This window comes from Gracilinanus agilis, chromosome 1, assembly GCF_016433145.1.
Source record: "Gracilinanus agilis isolate LMUSP501 chromosome 1, AgileGrace, whole genome shotgun sequence".
NCBI classification, from domain to species: domain Eukaryota; kingdom Metazoa; phylum Chordata; class Mammalia; order Didelphimorphia; family Didelphidae; genus Gracilinanus; species Gracilinanus agilis.
The window spans coordinates 351257227-351277468 of NC_058130.1; the positions used below are offsets into that span (position 1 = coordinate 351257227).

At 38.0% G+C, this 20242-nt stretch overlaps 1 protein-coding gene across 1 annotated transcript in view; it reads left to right on the top strand.

The window, feature by feature from the left end:
* Positions 1-20242, top strand: part of ADAMTS6 (ADAM metallopeptidase with thrombospondin type 1 motif 6) — a 346468-nt gene that overhangs the window by 306211 nt on the left and 20015 nt on the right. The window contains exons 22-23 of the mRNA XM_044663590.1: positions 7296-7500; positions 19442-19618. Of these exons, the coding sequence (XP_044519525.1) occupies positions 7296-7500; positions 19442-19618 (382 nt within the window). The remainder of the gene's footprint in view (positions 1-7295; positions 7501-19441; positions 19619-20242) is intronic.

Sequence of the window (20242 nt, forward strand, 5' to 3'; positions counted from 1 at the left end):
TCTAGTCCTAACATTTGGTGACTATGTCAGAGGTTAATTTTTTCATGGAATGGAATTCTGTATAGGAGAATATTTTAGTTATGTTTCAATCAATTAACAATATAAAAAATTTCAAATAATGGAAGTTTAGAAGGGCAAAGAAAATGACAGGGGAATAGGAAGAGATAAGGAAAGGGAAATTTGTATGAATCAAACAAGAAAAAGTGGCTTCCTTTTTAAACTGAAAAATTTACTTTTTATTTGGGATGGCACTGGAGAGCCCAGAGACTGAACTACTAAGGAAGAATGACATTCCCTTGCCTGGGAATACCCAAGGAAGGAAATAAATATTTAAAAAATTCTCCCTTGGTGGTAGATATCATACTAATCACTTTACAAATATTATCTCATTTGATCCTCAGAAAACTGTGTGAGGTGAATGTTATTATTATCTCTATTTTACAGTTGAGGAAACTCGGGTGAAGAGAGATTAAATGATTTTCCCAGGGTCACATAGGCTGGATTTTAACTGAGGTTTTCCTGACTCCAGACTTAGTGCAATGTCTAGCTGCCATTCAAGAGTGCTTCCACTTAATTATCTAGATTAAAAAATAATTCACCAAGCCAGATGGTTCTGGATAGAAAAAGAAGGTTGGGATAGAAGGCAAGAAAGAAAGGGAGGAATCATTATTAGGTGATATAATTAGAATAGAAATTTAGTACCTCATGGAGGTGAACTCAGAGTTGACTTTTCACTATATTGTTTGAATATAAAGGATATTTCACAGATAGTAAAATTATATGGAGATATTATTCTTGTGCAGTACTTTAAATTGTCAAATAGTTTTGAAATATCATGAAAACAATAAAGTTGTGAGGTAACTGACATATTCACATTTAGTTAAACTTCAGGAATGTTCTTCTTTATATTAATGGAAAAAAAACTAGGGCAAAATATCAATTACTAAAATACTTAGCACATGAAATGTTTTGATTAGATTAATTTAATTTTATGCTTTACTGGGGATTAAACAGAAATCTCTTTTGCTTCAAATAGTCATTAAAAATCTGAAATGGATTAATGCTTAGTCCTGCTTAATAAACAAATTTGAATCTTTGATGCTTAAGGATCTTATAGTCATTTCAAACATGTTAGCAGTTGTTTCAATCATCAACCATGATTGTGCTGTGTGTGTAGGAAGTATTGGAGGTTGAACTAAAAATCTGTGTGCTGCCTATGGATATGGGTTAAAAGTGTTATTGTTTTTAAATAAATACAGAGCGTTTTCTTGTATTCTTTTATTTTTCAGATATTTGCAAAACAGAAATAAAGTTCTATACAGCTGAGGCTTTCAGTTGTCTTGGTAATTTATCAAGACTTTGCTTTATTTGGAAATCATATTCTGAAGCATGTTTATCCTGGGTTCTCATGTTTTTACCTTGCTTTTTGTAAGATATTTCTTAGTGTGGGCAGCTGAGAGTGTGAACTGGGTAGGAGAAGGCTTCCTAACTTCAGTGACTTCAGGTGTGAACCTCACTCAAGATAATGAGTCTGGTTCATAAATTCATAGAACCATTTGCTCTATATAGTCTTTGTTTTGATGACCTCTAGGGAACAGAAACCTACTGCCTCTTGAGGGACTGACTCCATTATTACACTTTAGACACCTCTGATTGTTGAAGAACTCTTTTCCCTTTACCTAGAAACTAATGATGTTTCTTTGCAAACCTCTAGCTAGGACTCCAAATTTGGAGTCAAGCAGTATAACTGATCCCTCTGTGGCTTAATTTTAAGTCTTCTCCTTATCCTGGTCACCTTCTTTTGGATGCTACCCCAGTTTTCCAGTATCCTTTCCAAACAAGGGCTTTAGAACAAACTACAGCAACCTCTGACATCTTCTGACCAGAGCAAGACCTTCACCTCTCTTGTTCTGAACACTGTTAATGTAACTTCAGATCCCAAAGGAAACTAGGTGGCTCAGTGGATGGAGCGCCAAGCTTAGAGTCAGGGAGACTTATCTTCCTCAGTTCAAATCTGATCTCAGACACTTCCTAGCTAGGTGACTCTGAGCAAGTCCCTTAACCTTTTGTGCCTCCTTTTCCTTATCTGTTAAATTAGCTAGAGAAGGAGGAAATGGCAAATCATTCCAGTATCTCTACCAAGAAAACCCCAAGTGGGATCATGAAGAGTTGGATACAACTGAAAAATGACTGAACAAGAACCTATTGGCTCTTGTAATTGTAATGGGACACTATTGACTCATGTTGAGCTTACAATCTAGTAAAACCCCCAAGACTTCCTTCATATAAACTCTTGTTTAACCACATATCTCCAGTTCTCTATTTGTTCAACTCAGTTCTTTAACCTGAGGGTAAGACTTTATATTTATTCTTATTAAATTTCACCTAATTAGATTCAGCCAGCCACTCTAGCCTTTTAAGAGCTTTTTGGATCCCAATTCTGTCATCTAACATATTGGGTATCCCTGTCAGCTTTACGTCATCTGTGAATTTGACAAGCATACCATCTATGCCTTCATTCAAGTCATTGATAAAAATCTTGAGCAAAACCAAACACCTTTCCCAAGCCATTCCACTAGAGACTTCACTCTAAGTTGACATCGATACATTAATCAACACTCTTGTCATTCAACTAAATCTTAGTCTACCTATCTGGACTGTCCAGCCCACATTTCTCCATCTTGTCTACAAGTCTAATATAACTTTGTCAAATGCCTTTGTATTTTATGTATATTATAACTATGGCATTTCCCTGAACTATCAATATATATTTGGTAACCTTGATCAAAAAAAGTAAGAATAATGTGGCAGAATTTGTTCTCTAGGTGAACATATACTACCCCATGGAAATTACTGCTTCCCTTTTTATATGATCATAAAAAAAATCTTATTGTGCTGTGGATGGAGCATATGATTTGAAACCAGAAAGGCCTGGGTTCAAATCTTGGCTTACACACCTGCTGGATGTGACTGAGTAAATCATTTATCTTTCTAGGGCCTCAGTTTCTTCCTCTGTAAAATGAGGCTATTGAATTTGGTGACCTTTGAGAACTCTTTCTCCAGTTCCAAATCTATGAAGTGTTGTAGATTTTTATTGGACTTAATACCAATCTTACTAGCCTATAGTTTGGAAAATCTATATTCTTTTATTTAAAAGCAACAATAACAACAACACTACTTTTGCCAGTCCCTAGTCCTGTGGTACCTCTTCTCATCCTCCACAATTTTTCTGGTGATCACTGATAGCAATTCAGTAATCATGCCCCCAATTTCTTTCAATATTCTGGAATGTAGCTTATCCTAGGAACTTCATTTCTCTTTAGTGTTCAGCTCAAGTACATTTCTTTCATGAGAAGAGATATCCTGATTTCTTCAGTTTCTAGTGCCTCTTCCAAAACTTTTGCATGTCTCCTAAATCTGAGAGCATGCATTCCCCTAGTAGAATGTAGGTTCTTCAAGAGAAGTAACTGCCTCATTTTTTTTTCCAGCACCTAACACAATGCCTGCCTTCAGTAAACACTTACTACTGATTAAGTCCCATCACTCAATAGACAGAAAAAAGACCCAATAACTGACTTTGTCAGCTACTTTAATGGTTAATAATACAAAGTCAGTAAGCTAACAATTTAGCAAACAATCTAAATCAGTTCAGGCAAGCCAGGTTAGCCAATATTCCTAATCATAATGCTCTTGTGGCTGATAAAGGATGGGGGATACAGTTCAGACTACCTGCTGATTGACTGCCTCTAAGATGCTTATTGAATAAGGAACAGGACCCCAACAGATTGGTTATATTCCTTATTTGATAGGGATTTGCTCTCAACATAATCAAAGAAGTCTTTTTCATTATTTTCAGTTCATTCTGGAGATATTCTTATGTGAACATTTAACCTTTTTGTATTCATTCTTAGTTATTTTTCCTTCCTTCCAATCTTTTGTACATGTCTTTAAAAATCTGAATCAGTATGAGTTCCCTTTGCATCCATATTTATGTCTTCAGAGATAACTTCTTCTTTATTCACTCATCAGAATCATTGTTATTTTTGTTGTCAAATTTTTGTTTTTGAAAACATCTACCTATTGAACTAAGTTCCACTAAAGATGTCAGGATGCGAAATATTATTTACCCTTTCTAACTCGTTGAAACCACTTTCCCCATATTTAAAGTACTTGAAATGCTATGGCCAAGTTCCCCTATTTTATCTCTTGTGAACTCAGTCAAAGATATTGAGTTTAGTTACTCCTCAGGTTCCTGTACTTGGATAGGCTAGTTTTTCCATATTGGTCCAAAAAAGATCATAATAACAATTCCTCTTATCATTTTCTCCATCCTTTGAAAATGAAGTCATTATTAAGGCAAGTCAAGAATTCCTCAAGTGCCTACTTTTAGAAGAGAGAGAGAGCCCTAGCCTTCATGCCTGGTTCATCCATTCTTATTTCCCAGACTCTTCATCTGTTGATTCCTTCTGATTAGTGATCTATAATCCTCTCCACCCCTAGGACAATATCATTTGCTTCTCCCTCCTTTGTTCCTAACTCAAATTCAGCCACATGCTTATTCCTTCTGTTTCTTCATTTTCCTCATAGACTAGATCTTTTTTGATGCAAAATGCTGATCCATTGACACTTTTGCCCACTCTATTTAAATAAGATGTACCTTCCACTGTAAATGGCAACTACAAAAGAAATGGCAGTGGTACAATAGAAAAAGTGCCAAACCTGGAGTCGGGAAGACCAGAGTTTGAGTCCAGTGTTGGACTTACTGAGCTACGTGACTAACCCCGAGTCTCTCAGCCTCAGTTTCTTTATTTGTAAATCAGAGATATTAATGGCACTTACCTCATAGGGTTGTTGTGAGGAACAAATGAGATAACATGTGCTTTAAAAACTCTAAAGTGCTTTATACATGCTATTATTATAACTATAATTATTATTATTATTACTACTGTACTTTGTTCCCACAATGTCTCAGTAATAGTGAACGTGGTCAAGTTTATTTCTTTGCAATAAGATTTCTATTTTATTTGTTTATTACCCATGTGTGCATTTGTGTATGGACAGACATCTAAAGGCATTAGTATTAACAATGTAGTTCTTTTTTTGCATGAGGTCTTTGGTGGAGTTTTGGACCTCTTCATGAGGAGTTAGTGTGAGAAGATTGTGATTAAGGTGGTTCTGAATAGAAATACAAGCTCCGAGCCTGAGTGGAAAGAGGAACATTCAGGCAATCAATGGGAGTGTGGTCTCAGGATGTGATACCCTTCCTCTTTCCCCTTCATCAACCTCCAGCACATTATGATTAGTCAAGATTTTAACTCTGTAAACCTAGATTAACTGAATTTGCTAAACCGATCGTTTGCTAAATGGAACTGAACAAGCCAGTTATTTGGTACAAAGGAATTTCTTGGTATATGTGTGGCAGCCATCCTCACAAGTGACTAGGTGGATAGTGTTGGACTTGTAGTCAAGAAGACCTGAGATTGGATTTTGCCTCCAACATTTACTAACTGTGTGAACTTGGGCAACTCACTTAACCTCTGTCTGCATCTTTCCTCATCTTTAAACTGGAGATAGTAATAGCATCTCCCTGCCAGAGATATTGTGAGAAAAAAAAACAAAACCTAATGTTTGTAAAGCACTTTGTAAACCTATAAGTGCTATATAAATGTCAGCTATTCATTATTTTTTAATTAGATTTCATAGCCTATATTGTGTGATAGCAAAAGAAGATGTATTATTTATTCATTACTCTGCCATTTTCTGTTGAAAGCCCTCACAATCAGATCTGTTTGTCTCCATGTACGTATAGCCTTCTTGGCCCTCATCAAATGTCCTTAGTCTCCTGCCAAGAACCCATCATTCCTGCATCTAAAACTTAGCTAGGTTTTCCTTTGGATGAAAAAGCAGTCCATCAGCAAGGCCCATTATGGCCTGCAGTAGTTAAAAATTTTTAAATAACCATTTAAGCCACTCAACACTTCAAGTATATAGAAGAAAGAATAATTTTGTGAACAAGAAAAGTCAGTAGGCTAATGGATCAGGCCTTGAAGGGTTGAAAGAGTATAAAATCAGTGGTGAAAGCAGAAGGGAAATTGAGAGGGTGATTAATAAGTTTATTTTCATGCATTCCAAGTTGAAGGCTGTGGTGATACATCCAGGCTACAATATTAGAGACAGACTCATAGCAAAACTAGACTGGACAAAGAGTGAAAAGTCAGAGGTGGCACTGACTAAGGGAGACAGAAAAACAGAAACACCTACTGAATCACCAGCACCAATTCTGTCTGCACCTGTGTTTAATTTAGAGGTCTTATATTGAAGGAATGTCAAAGTTGGACCCTTCATACAATATGCTATCTAATGAGATCATGGCTGGAGGTGGTATGACTGAATTTTCTATGACTGAGTAGACATTTCTGTTTTATCTCCCAATCTTAGTGATGAAATCACTGTTTTTCTTTGTTCTTGGCAACTGAATCAGAGTTTTAGTATGGCTGGCATACAAGTTATCATCTTCAGTATGCAAGCACACATTTCCTCCCCTAATGACATAATCCTCATTTGTGAAAAGCAAAAATTAAAGGAAGAAAGAAAATTTGAAAATATTTTTTAATCTCCTTTGGAGATTGATTCAGAATAAGAGATCTCAAAAATGCTGTGTGATGGTTTTTGAAACATCAACAAATGAAATTCATCCTTAAAGCAAATACTGATTTTAAAGTGTTTAGACTTTGAACTGACCAATTTCTTTTGCTTAAAAAAATGATGCATGCTGTTTGGTAATATTGTACTAGAGAATGAAGCAATTCCAAATAATGATAATAATAGTAAAGTCTATTGTGAACCAATATATTAAGTATAACCTCAAGTTTAGACTATAAGGAATTTGTCAGATCCTCATGGATTTAATGCTGAAATAGAATATTAGAAAACTCCAGGGATGTTTTCCATATGAAAATATCACAATATCTCAGAGTTGTTTCCCAAGTAATGGAGAGAAATTTGTGCTGCTATCTATCCCTCCACATTCCCTTACTGGCCCTTAAATATTAGGTGATGAGCCATAGACGACTATTGTCCCCAGTGCTAAGGGATAGTTCTTGAGTTTCATGGTAATCCCTTAGTGTGAGTGCATGTCCAGAAATCATTTCAACCACCCTGCATACCTTACTCTTTCCAGATAGATGTGCTTGAAAGTGGATTTGGTCTCTTTATGAAATTGCTTGCAATTCAGCTGAAAATTGCTGCTGCACTTAGGAAATACTTCTCTGTGTTTCTCCTACTTGGTGCTACAGGTGGTTTATTGGGGATTGGTTGGAGTGCAGCAAGACCTGTGATGGTGGAATGCGCACGAGGACAGTGCTCTGTATCAGGAAGATTGGACCTTCTGAGGAGGAGACACTGGACTACAGTAGCTGTTTAACCCATCGACCCATTGAAAAAGAACCCTGCAACAACCAGTCTTGTCCTCCTCAGTGGGTTGCTTTGGACTGGTCAGAAGTAAGGAAATCTGAGGCTATCTTCTTTTTTTTTTCTTCAAGATGTCTTTACTGTCAATAACAAAATATTTCATATTTTGGACATCTGAGCACATGAGGTTCCTAGTGCTTGCCAAATAAGGATATCTGCATAACGGTGAATTTGAGTCATGTTATTTTCTATTATTGTTTGCCAGGTAATGAGAGTTCCCCAGGTCATGAAAGTTAATGAATCCTTAGCACTCAAACTGATGAAGAGAAAATTTGAAGCAGAGTTAGATGAAGAAATATGGAGTCAGTGTCTTTGACATGCTGAGGAATTCTAAGTTCTGAACATGTCCTATTCTCCTTCAAGTGATCTCACCTAGGCAAAGAGGAAGGATTTGTTACAATGATGTTTTTGCTTACACATATGCCACCAAGAAGGCTTATAAAAAGCAGGGACATTAGAAGAACTCCAGAATGAAGTAAGAGATAAAACTGATTCTAGACCTTCCACCATTCATCCTGGTACAGATACCCATCTACTATCCATAGATTCTTTGGGGTAGTTGCATTCCCAAAGTACTGATCAGTAAAGAGCAAATAATGAAGAGAAAATAAAATGTTGGTTATTAATTTGGTGAAAACATTCCAGGCTTCATAGTCTAGCTTAGATGCTTAGCAAGACAAACCTCATGTTCACTATGTTTCCTATGATTGATTTCCAGTGGTTTAACGTGACCCTCACCTTGGGTCCCTCTGATGACCAACACCTCACCAGAAAATCAGATTTGTCAAAAATCAAACCAAACATTGTTCTTTCAGAAATCTTGTGGGTGACTTGGGAGGTAACTCTCTTTCCTCTGAATCAATACTCCTTGAGTGGCCTTGTTTTCTGGGAGGCATGGTGGTATAGGAAGAGCTGTGTTTTAGATGAGACATAAAAGAGGAGATTCTGACCAGTTGTGGTTACCCACAGAAGCTTTGGCAGGACTTTGAGGTTTCTCCCTAGTTTCCTGGCCATACTCCAATTTCAATAATTACATTCTGACTACTTAACATTTCTCTTACAGTTTAAATCAAATATGGGGATTTTCTTTGTTTTCTTCTCTGAACTGTAGTAGAGAACAGCATGGATCCCACAGTGATAAGTAGACAAACTCCTGGTTGAATTTGAAAGAGTAGGCATGATTTCACAAGGTTGCCCACCTTTTGTGAGTTTTCTTAACAATTCAGTTTCTTGGGCTTTATGGAATGCTTTCAATATCCTATGTTAATGATCTTAGTGGGAGAGCCCTAAGTTAAGTAAAATGATCTTAGAATCTCAATTCAAATTAGCAAGAATTTGCCAAGTTCAGCACTATTAGTATAGTGAGGAATACTGTAAAAGTAGAAACATAATTCTTGCACATCATTTGCCACAATACCTTGCACATGGTGAGTACTTGATAATTGTTTATTGGACTGAATTGAATTGAATTGAATTGAATTGGGCCTCTGCTCTCAGAGAGCTTTTGATTTCATTAGGGGAACACTACTATTCAAAAAACAATTGAGAGCAAGATCTCAAAAATCTTTTGGCGGACATGGAATTTGACAAATCTTGGAAGAAGTGTTGATTTTTGATTAGTAGAGAGGAAGAGTGGCAAAGGGAACACTGAACAAAGGGAGAAGGAATAATGGCATGTTGTAGGTGGTTAGGGGCCACAGGTATGTGGAGGTAAATGTTTAATTATCAAATATCCAGGGGGGGAGAATGGACCGAGCACTTTCTAGTTTAATCTATATTATTGTCATTTTCTTCATTATTATCTTAAACCTATACATCAACAAGAACAAACCAAAACCCTGATCTGTAATATTTTCCCTTTTCTGAGTTGTTAATGCTCATATTGAAATTTTAACTGTTGCCTCCAACTAGCTGGCAATGGTGGACTCCAGTAAACCCTTGTGGTTGACAGTAAAAAAGAGGAGTCTAACTGAAGTAGTGGGATTGTGTTAGGAATAGAGGAAGAAAAGGTAGGAGAAATAAGGTCAAGTCAGGTGATAGAGAGCCTTTAATGAAAAAGTAAATGGCACATAAGTCCTACGCTATATCGGCACCACAGAAACAGAAAAACAAAAAGATAAATGTTAACAAAGGACTAGGAGAACACCCTGACTACTCTTGAAAATAAAATGCCCAAATCTTCCTGCAAGGAGTAATATCCGTGCACCTCTTTGAAGCTCTGTCTTGTCTGCTGACACTTTTATCTCACTTCATTTTTTGGTTAATATAATGCTGAGGGAGGGAGGGAGAGAAGCAGGGAAGGATGGAAGTGAGAGGGAGAGGTAGAGAGGGAGAGGGAGAGGGAGAGGGGGAGAGAGAGAGAGAGAGAAAGAGAGAGAGAGAGAGAGAGAGAGAGAGAGAGAGAGAGAATGTCACCAAAACCTAGAGCCCAGGTAAATGTTAGTTATTGATGTATATCTATTCCAACTATCATGTTAGATTCTTCTTCCTCATTATTATAATTATGATATTTGGTCCGGCCCTGTGATTTCATTGGTATTTCCCAGTGAGGAAACTGCTTCTACCAAAACAGGTTAGCACCTTCTTGGCATCTTTGAAGGTGTTTTTCTGGGGACACTGAGAGGTTAATTAGATTTGTCTACAGTCACACAGTCAATATGAGTTAGAGACAGGACTTGGATTCAGGTCTTTCTGTTTCTAAAGCCAGCTCTCTATTCACTATACCACACTCAGTGTTAATAATAGCTTACATTTTTATAACATTTATACACATATTGCCTCATCTGATACCATAGTGCTATGAGATAAGTAGTGTAATTTTTATTATCTAGTTTTACAGATGAAGAAACTGAGGCTCGATCTTTTTTAAATCTCCACTGGAAATGCTATAGGAACCACAGAAATTATTTTGACCCATTTTCTTTTGGTTTCTCTTTCTTACTAATATTTTGGTTTTCATAGGCCCTGAAATTACTTCCATAGATGCCTTTAGTATCTGGCTTTCTTGAGAAGGAACTGTGAATCATGACTTGTTGGAGCTAGTGTATGTTCAAACTAATGAATTTTGGTCCATACTTCTATTGTCTTTTTTGCGGTAGTAGGGTCAAGGCATGGGAGATATAGTTTGATAGATAGACAGAGAGATAGACAGATGGATGGATGGATAGACAGATGGATGAATGGATGGATGGACAGACATTTTTTAAACCCTTACCTTCCATCTTAGAGTCAATACTGTATATTAGTTCCAAGACAGAAGAATAGCAAGGGCTAGACAATGAGGGTTAAGTGACTTGACCAGGGTCACATAACTAGGAAGTGTCCAAGACCAGATTTGAACCCAGGACCTTCCATCTCTAGCCCTAGCTCATAATCCATTGAGCCATCTAGTTGCCCCCAGGAGATACATGATTAATTCTGATTCTCTTGCTCCTGTACTTCATTAATAACCACCTAGCTTATAATAATAGCATAGATCTAGAGCAAGAAGATACTTGAGAAGACATGTAATTCAACCTGAACATTGTACAGAAAACTGAGGCCTGAAGAGGTCAAGTAACTTGCCCAAAGTCACACAATAATGTCAGGCAGGATTTGAACCCAGGTCCTCTAATTCCAGAGACCAAGCTCTTTCCATTATATCACACTGCCTTTTCTTTTCCATTCTGAGGCTGGAACTTAAGCATGTGTAACTATCTCATAAGGAGCACTGAGGCTACTATTGTCTCATCATCAACGAATAATCCAGGAAATTCATTTTAGGAGGAAGATGAAAGAATGATGTCATTGTCTCAGGAATTCCTCACATCAGGTCATCATCAATTTGTTCAAGTGGGAAAAGATGATCTTTCTCCCTTATCATCTTCCTTCTCTATTTTCCAAAAGAAAAACTTGGAGCTCTTCTTATTTGTTACTTTACTGGGCAGCCTACATCTTCCCTGAGGGATGAGGGGAGGTTGAGGGGTGGGAAGGGGCAATCCACCAAAGCAAAATAAATAGGTTTAAGTGAAATAAAAGTCTGGACAGCAATGGAAAGGAGAATGGAAACAAGAACAGTGTTCTTCCCAGAGGAATGAGACTCCTCCCACTATTGAAAAGGGGCCCCAGTAGCACAGTAGTTAGCAGCATTGGTCTTTCTTGGTGAACCTTTTTCAAATATTTCACATGAATTTTCTCCTGACACGCCTGTGCAAACTTCCTTCCTCTTTCTGCACTCTCCAATCCTCCCGCCCCTTGCTGTCTGATCTCTGCTAATCACAAGGGTGAGGTTCAGCTGGTGAAAACATGTTGTAACGGGTGGAATTTACTCTTTGACCCCTTCCTTTTCTTCCCCAACTGCTGCGATATAAAATTTCCATTGTTGCAAAGCCAGGAACCGTTTTCTTCATCAATGAAACCCACCCTGTGCTTATGGTAAAAACATGCCAAATTACCCAGGTGGAAAATGGCTACTTTGGCAGCCCTTTGTGAAGCTAATTAAGCCACAGAATGGCTCTTCATTGCTAGGATCTCCCATGCCACATTGGGCTTTCATTGACTTTCCATCCCTCTCACCCTTTTGTGAAGAGTAGCTCTTAAAATATACAGGAAAACATAAAAGTGGCCGAGTATTGCGGGTGGCCTTCACCAGCCCTAACTTTTTCTTTTGATGTATCCAGATAGTTGCTTCTGACATCCACAAATGATACACTGAAAGAAACTAAATTCTCATAGTACCTGGCAGAGATCAGGACAATCTACTCTATGAAATGCCTGGCTTTCCCGTATAAGACTCATGAAAAAGATGCACCTCTTTCCAGGCACTCCATCAAACTATCTCCCTGAAACTCCCATCATTAACAATGTTTCTTCAAGTTAAATCATTGTCTCTAGAAGAAGATATGTTAAAATACAAGTCTGCTATGTGGGGTTGAGTAACCCATTACCCTATCATTCTATTATTGAGGTAGGTCTTGGTTCTCTAGCAGATAATTGGGAGTTTGGAGAATGGCAAATAGAACAGGTATCTTCAAAGTGCAAAAAACATAAAATATCTTTTTTAAAAATTTTATTTTTATTGTCATGGAAAATACACTTCCATATTGGTCATTGTTGTAAGACCAAAGTCATACAGAACCAGAACTCCAAAATAAAACCATAAATACACTATTGTGAAAGACGAGTCCAACAGTTCTTTCTTGGGAGGTGGACAGCATTCCCCATCATCAGTCTTTTAGGATGTAGTCAAGTTTTCACAGAAAATCATCACATTATGTTGCTGTTACTGTGTCCAGTCTTCTCCCAGTTCTGCCTATTTCGCTCCGCATGATTTCCTGCAGATCTTTCCAGCTTTTTATGAATTCATCTTTCTATTATTTCTGATAGCATAATTGTATTCCATCACTATCATATATCACACTTTGTTCAGCCATTTCCCCCATTAATAGATATTCCTATAATTTCCAATTCTTTGCCACTACAAAAAGAACTGCCACTATAAAAAAATATTTTTGTACAAGTTAGTAATGCAGAGTAAACCTAAAAGTGTGTGCATACTTTTTTATTGTCTCTTAAACATTCACCAATACCCCCTGTATTGTTCTATAAACCTTGCATGAGCTCAGCAAAAATATGATAGAAGACCAATATGGAAGTGAGTTTTGCATGACAAAATAATAAAATAAAAAGTATGATAGAAGGCTAAAGGGACAGAGCTATCATTAGCTGGAAGGTCTGGTAACTGTAGGCTAATCACAATAATAGTAACAATAATCATAACTAATATTTATATGATTCTTTCAAGTTTGCAAAATGTTTTAAATCTTTTGTCTCATTTGAGCCTCCCTGCACTGCTGTTTCTATGGGTCCTCTCTCTGATACAGATTGCAATCCCTCTAAAACCTCTCTAAATGGTTTTTGAGAATTGCTGTGACTAAAAAATTCAACTCTCTAGAAGCAATCTTGGTGATGAGTCCTTCTGAATTTAGCTAGGCTCATCCTCATATAATCTTTTGATCTTGGTGGTACCTTTCTGGGCTTACACTTCTTGGACTACTCTTTGAAAACAGTGGGTCAGCTTGGTTTTGGAGCAGAGACCCAGAGGGTTCTTTTGACTTGCTAAGAGCAATTTCTGCAGCATACTTCTAGACATATGCATATATAAATAAGAGAAATAAATGAAGAGGGCAGCTAGATGGCTCAGTGGATGGAGAGCCAATCCTGGAGTCCCAGGTTCAAATTTGACTTTAAATACATTCTATCTGTGTGAACCTGAGCAAGTCACTTATCCCCAGTTGCCCAATCCTTACCAAAGTAACACACAGTATTGATTCTAAGATGGAAGGTAAAGAATTTTTTAAAATGAACTTGCTTGGATGGGGATGTAAATAGAAGAGTGGGTCTAAGTAGGTGATGGGTTTGCCCAGAAAGCACTGCTTTTGGATGTTCAGTAATATTTCCGTTTAGAATGTCTAGGCAGTGCAACAGAGTAGAAAGGGTGTCTGGAGTAAAGGCACCTACATTCAAATCCTAGTTCTGACACTTGTCAGCAAATGGCTTTACCTCTCTAAGCCTTGGTTTCTTCATCTGTAAAAAGCAAATGACAAAAATTCTTGCAATACTTATAGCATAGGGGTGGTTTACAAAAAATGCTTTTTTTAACAAACGCTCTATGGAGATGATTTGGTGTTGCTATTAAAACGAGATTAACTTCTCAATAATTACTACAAATAATTTTGAATATCAAGTTATCTTAGTTATCTAAAGACATGCAGCCTGCATAACATGAAAGCAGGGCAGATCTTTCTGCTGCAGTGAAAGCAGTGTTTGTGGGTTAGGGCCTGGTGGAAATGCTGTGGTTCTGATGATCTCGGGATTTTCAGGATTTATCTGGGTGCTTCAAGAACATTTCTCATGCTGATAACTGTGAAAGAAATCTACATGAGATGGAACTGGTGGAGGAAGAAGAGAAGGAGGTGGTGTTGAAATGCTCTTTGCCAGAATTTTTTGGAATTAATAGGCAAATATTTCTTCTTTTCTATTCTCCATTAGTCATGGAGACCTGCAATGAATAAGTCTGAAATTCTGGAAAGTCAGAAAGTTGGAAATTCTGGTAATAGGAAACTCGGCTGCCTATTTTTATTTGTACATTATGTTGTCTCTCATTTGCTTTGGAAGCCTGGTCAGTGATTCAGAAGTACAGGTGATTCTTCCTTTTAATTTTGTGGCCACAGGGTAGAATGTTATTTGGCTCCCTTGGTGAGGTTTTATCCTTGCTGTCCTGAAATTCTTCCTTACCTCAAGGAAGAGATTTTAGCATGAGCTAAACAGTCCTTTTATTCCTCTCTAGCAGCTGTTCCATAACCTTCTCTTCTCTCTTCAAGACTCCTACACATTTTTCTCCCCACACCCTTTCCATTGAAGATCTCTTTTCAAATTTTACTGAAAAAAATTGAAGTTATTCACCTTTTAAAAGTTTTTATTTAATTAATTTAGGGCATTTTCCCATGGTTATAGGATTCATGCTCTATCCCTTCCCTCCTCCCATCCCCTCCCATAGTCAATGCACAATTCCACTAGGTTTTCCATGTGTCATTGATCAAGAACTATTTCCATATTATTGATATTTGTGGTAGGGTGCTCATTTTTAGTCAGTATCTCTAATTATATCCCTATCCTGTCATGTGATCAGGCAGTTGTTTTTCTTCTGTGTTTCTACTCCCACAGTTCTTCCTCATAGGTCCCTCATAGTTGTCCTTGGTCATTGCATTGTTGCTAGTAGAGAAGTCCATTAAGTTTGATATTACCACAGTATATCAGTCTCTGTGTAAAGTGTTCTCCTGGTTCTGCTCCTTTCACTCTGCATCAATTCCTGGATGTCATTCCAGTTCACATGGAATTCCTCCAGGTCATTATTCCTTTGAGCACAACAGTATTCCATCACCAGCATATACCACAATTTGTTCAGCCATTCCCCAATTGAAGGACATACCCTCCTTTTGCAGTTTTTTGCCACCACGAAGGGCACAGCTATAAATATTTTTGTACAAGTCTTTTTCCTTATGATCTCATTTCCTTATGCCTCTTAGTTCCTAACGTTGCTTTTTGATATCACCACCCATTCTTCCCTTCTTTCCTCAAGTCTTTGATAATAAGGTGTCCCTTCTCCTGGCCAAGATCATGTGCCCTTGATTCCATCCTCTTTTCCAGCAGATTGCCCACTCATTCATCCCTCACCTCTGTCTAATCTTCAATCTCTCCCTATCCACTAATTCCTTCCCTATTACCTTCAGTTGCTCAAGCCTCCATCCAAAAAAATAAACCTTTGCTAAGACCAACTATCCCCCTTATTATCCCCTATTCCCACTCCCTTCTCAGCCAAGCTCTTAGTAAAAGCTGTTACACACTGAATTGTATGTTTGTTCATATAATGATGCAATAAAACTTGGTGAAAAGCTGCCTCCAAAAAGATTTGAAAATAAACTTTTGTGAAACCATAAAAAAAGAGCAGAAAAAGAAAAAGCTGTTATATAGGTTGGCTTCCCTTCTTCTCTGTCTCACTCTCAACTCTTAGAATCTTGTCTTCTGTCTTCATCACTCAAGTGAACTACTTTATCTAAAATTACCAATAATCTCTTCATAACTATATCTGATGCCCATTCCTCACTCTTCATCCTTCTCGACCTCTCTGCTGCATATAACATTGCTGATCATCACCTCTTCTAGATTTTCCCTCCTTTCTGGATTTTTATGATGTGCTCTTTCCAGGGTCTTTTTCCTTCCTCTCTGAATACGCCTTAGTCTCATCCATAGTATACTCACTAACTATGGATGATACTAATGTTCCCTCTGGTCTAGGCCCTGATTTCTTCTGTCTCTACATACTTTCTCATTGAATTCAATGATTCCATTGGGTTTAATTATTATCTCTCTCCATATGACATAGATCTTCATAGCCAATCCCATTCTGTCCTGAGCTCCAGTCCCACATCACCATCTTGCTTATTAGATAGTTCGGAGTAGATGTCGCAGAGACATATAAATCTCAATATGTCCAAAACAGAGCACTCTCTTTTTCCTCAGACTCACTTCTGCCAAACTTCTCTGTTTTTATCAAGAGCATCACTATTTTTCCAGTCTCCCAAGTTTGTACCCTTGGCCTTATTCTGTCTTTCTAACTTTCCTTCTTCAAACACATTAAATAAGTTGCCAAATCTTGCCATTTCTTCCTCCACAGTTTTCCTCATATCCAATCCAATCCAACAGAAAAATTCTATTCTCCACCATTGTCTCAGGATCAACCCTCCCTCCATGACCCTTTGCCTAGGCTATTGCAATGTCTTCCTAATTTATCTTCCTGAGTCAAATTCTCCCAGTCTAATCCATCCTCCACACAGCTGCCAAAGGGATTTTCCTTAAGCTGAAGCCTGATCATGCCATTCCTTTACTCATTAAACTCAAAAGATGAAAGCATCTGGTGCAGGAGCATGATTTTGAAGTCTAGAAAGTCGGGAACAGATCTGGGAAGGGTATTAAATCAGGCCAGCCTGGGCTTCTTCACAAAATGGACAATCCAAGAGGAACTCACTCATGGGAGAAGAGGGGTGGGATACTCCAGGGTGAGCAGGCTTCAGGGAAGATAGACTGTCCCAGGATGAGGAGGCTCCAGATGCTGAGTGAAGTTCTATGATGATACAACTTTAGAGTCATGGCTTTGGAATCCAACAAGTAAGAAGCAGGATTGGGTGGGGAAAAACACCAAATCTGAGATTCCTGTGAAATGCCATCCCAGTGTAAGATCAAGCCACTGTCTAGGTTTGAAATGTTCTTCAGTTTTTCTTGTGTATTTATTTTTTCACCCTTATTATCTATGGGACTTTTTTTTCTTTTCCTCTTTCTCAGTTCAATTCTATAGTTATTATCATCTAATATTTATTCAACATTCTTTAGAATCAGATAGTTTTTCTGCTTTTATTAACATTATGCAACAATAATAAAGGAGGGTTAGGGAACAAGAAAGAAGAGTGTTGTGGAAGTTTCTCACATCAGTATCCATAATGTAGGGACGGAGAGAGAAAACAAGCTGGAGGATGGAAATGAACTTAATAATAAGAGAATATTCCTACACAATTCATTTGATAAGGGAAAGGAGAAAACAAGGCACAAGATAACCCAAATAAATTGTAAGGATCAGACCTATTCTTTCCCCTTCTGTGGATTTCATTGATATAGGACAGGTCTCTGCACTTACTGTCTTAGAGAGTTGCCTAGAGCAATAAGAAGTCAAATGACTTGCCCAGAGTCACACAACTAATGTATCTCAGGTCAATCTTGAACTCTAATTTTCTATTCACTAAATCATGCTATTTCTTCCTATTTACCTTTTGTTTTTCCCTTTCCTTAGATCATATTTCAAAGCATAGTGTACAATACTACTTTGATTATTATTTTTGGAATATTCATTCTCTGACATTCTGATCTGGGCCATTATAGGAATTCTGAATTATATATTCTGCAGTAAGACCCTTTCCCTTGAGCCTATTTCCTCCCATTGTAAGAAGGAACTCACTCGATGCCACTTATTGCTTAGAGAAAAGGGCTCCTCTCCTGCCCCAGCACCCCAATTCAAAGGTAATATGTGTGAATTGTGCTCATGTTTTCTGGGGACACTGAACTCTGCCTGCCAAACTAGCACAGCCATTATAAAAACAACTCCAAAACATCTCCTCTAAGAGTGAGTTAATAATGTATTGTGGAAGGAATATTGGACCTGGAATGAAGAGGTTTAGAAGACTTGGGTCTGCCACCATGTGACTTTGGGGCAAGTGATTTCACCCCTGTGGGTTTTGGTTTCCTCATTTGTAAATTGGCTAGATGATCTCAAAGGTTCAGATTTGTAATTTTCTCAGCTATAGAACATTATGCACAGTCTTCTCTTTACGCAGAGAATATACACTTAACAGAGGAATGCATGTAGAAGAAAGGGGTCTGGAAGCCTTCTGCTATCCACTGTACTTTGGAAGTCTATTTTTTAGAGGCAGTCAGTTCACTCTCTCCTTTAATCTAGTTATTAACTTAAAAGAAATGGAGACATAAGAATGAAACACTACTTTTTTTGGCAGGGGGAGGGAGTGAGGATAGGCAGTAGCCACTCCTGAAGAACAAAATCAAACTATGTTTAGTTGATGGGTAGGAATGGACTTGAGGACTTTACTTGTACAGAAATCCTCCATATTATAAATGCATTTAGTTCTAAAATTATAAGAATAATCAGCTTAATTGGTCATATCTTGACATTCACAATTCCAAGCTTGCTTCAGAGGCAAGACCTCTACACATAGCACAAACCCTTCTGATAATAGGAGAATCTTTATCAGCAGAATACATGCTGTAGTAGAAAACTAAGGAATCCATATTCCAAAAATTAGTGTCTTATCACAGTTGAAAGAAGTCAAGGATAAGGAGAAACGGGGGAATAACTGATCAGAGAGACAGACAGAGAAAGAGAGGGAGGGAGGGAGAAGGGACACACAGACAGAAGGAGAGACAGAGACAGAGAGAGGAAAGGAGGGAAGAGGGACACACAGACAGGAGAGACAGAGACAGAGAGAGGAAAGGAAGGAAGAGGGACACACAGACAGAAGGAGAGACAGACAGAGGCAAACAGAGAGGGAGGGAGGAGAGAAAGAGGAGGGATGTGGGAGGAAGGAGGGATAAAGAAGAAGAAGGAGGAGGAGGAAAAGAAAAAGAAGAAGAAAAAAGAATTAAGCCAAGAAAAGCAAACATCAGTATGGAGCTTTAAGACTCAGGAGAAAGGGAAAAGTACTTGTGCTTAAAACATAAAGGAACTTCACATCTGGGAGAGTTTGCCTAGAGTTTGATGTGTATGTACCCTGTATATCCAAACACACGCTTATTTCAAGAAAGACTTCTCTAAGATTTTTCTCTGTCTTCACAGACTGTCAGTGTTCATTTGTATTCGTCTCATTTCCAGTGCACTCCAAAATGCGGTCCAGGATTCAAGCACCGGATTGTTCTGTGCAAGAGTAGTGACCTTTCTAAAACGTTTCCAGCTGCACATTGCCCAGAGGAAAGCAAACCTCCTGTCCGCATCCGCTGCAGCTTGGGCCGCTGCCCTCCTCCTCGCTGGGTGACTGGAGACTGGGGCCAGGTAAGACAGTCAGACCATGGAGCAGCATGTGTTGGCTTTTCTTGGCTGCTGCTGAAGCAGCACCTTGGGAAAATGAAATCTGGGACTCCAGGGTTGGTGGATGGAAGGGCTGAAGAGATGAGTAATAAAGATTCCCAGACTTCTGCATACAAGATAGTGGGTGATACATTGCTCGTTCCTCTCTCCACACACTCATTTTTATGTTTTGTCTTTCCTCATGGCAAACACACACATGCACACATATCTCATATATACATATGGACATCCATACATATCCAGAGACCCATCTATAATTTCCCAGGCTCAAGTCCTAATACCTTACATTTAAATGAGAAGGAAAATAATCTTATTGGCCGGAGAATTACCTGGAAGAAGATTTTAATTCTATTCACAGCCTCAACAATCAACATTTTTTGTGATTGAGAACAAGTCTCTATCCCTTAATTTTACTGTTTGTAAATTGAGGATGATCCTTCTCTCTCACAAAAAAATTGGGGTGGTTTAGGTGATAACCTATCAATGTTTAATAGCAGTAATATTTCACCCAAGGAAGGCAGATTTGGTGTTTGGATGTATTTATATATTTTTATAGTACAGTAACAACCTCACATCCTTCTGTTCTCA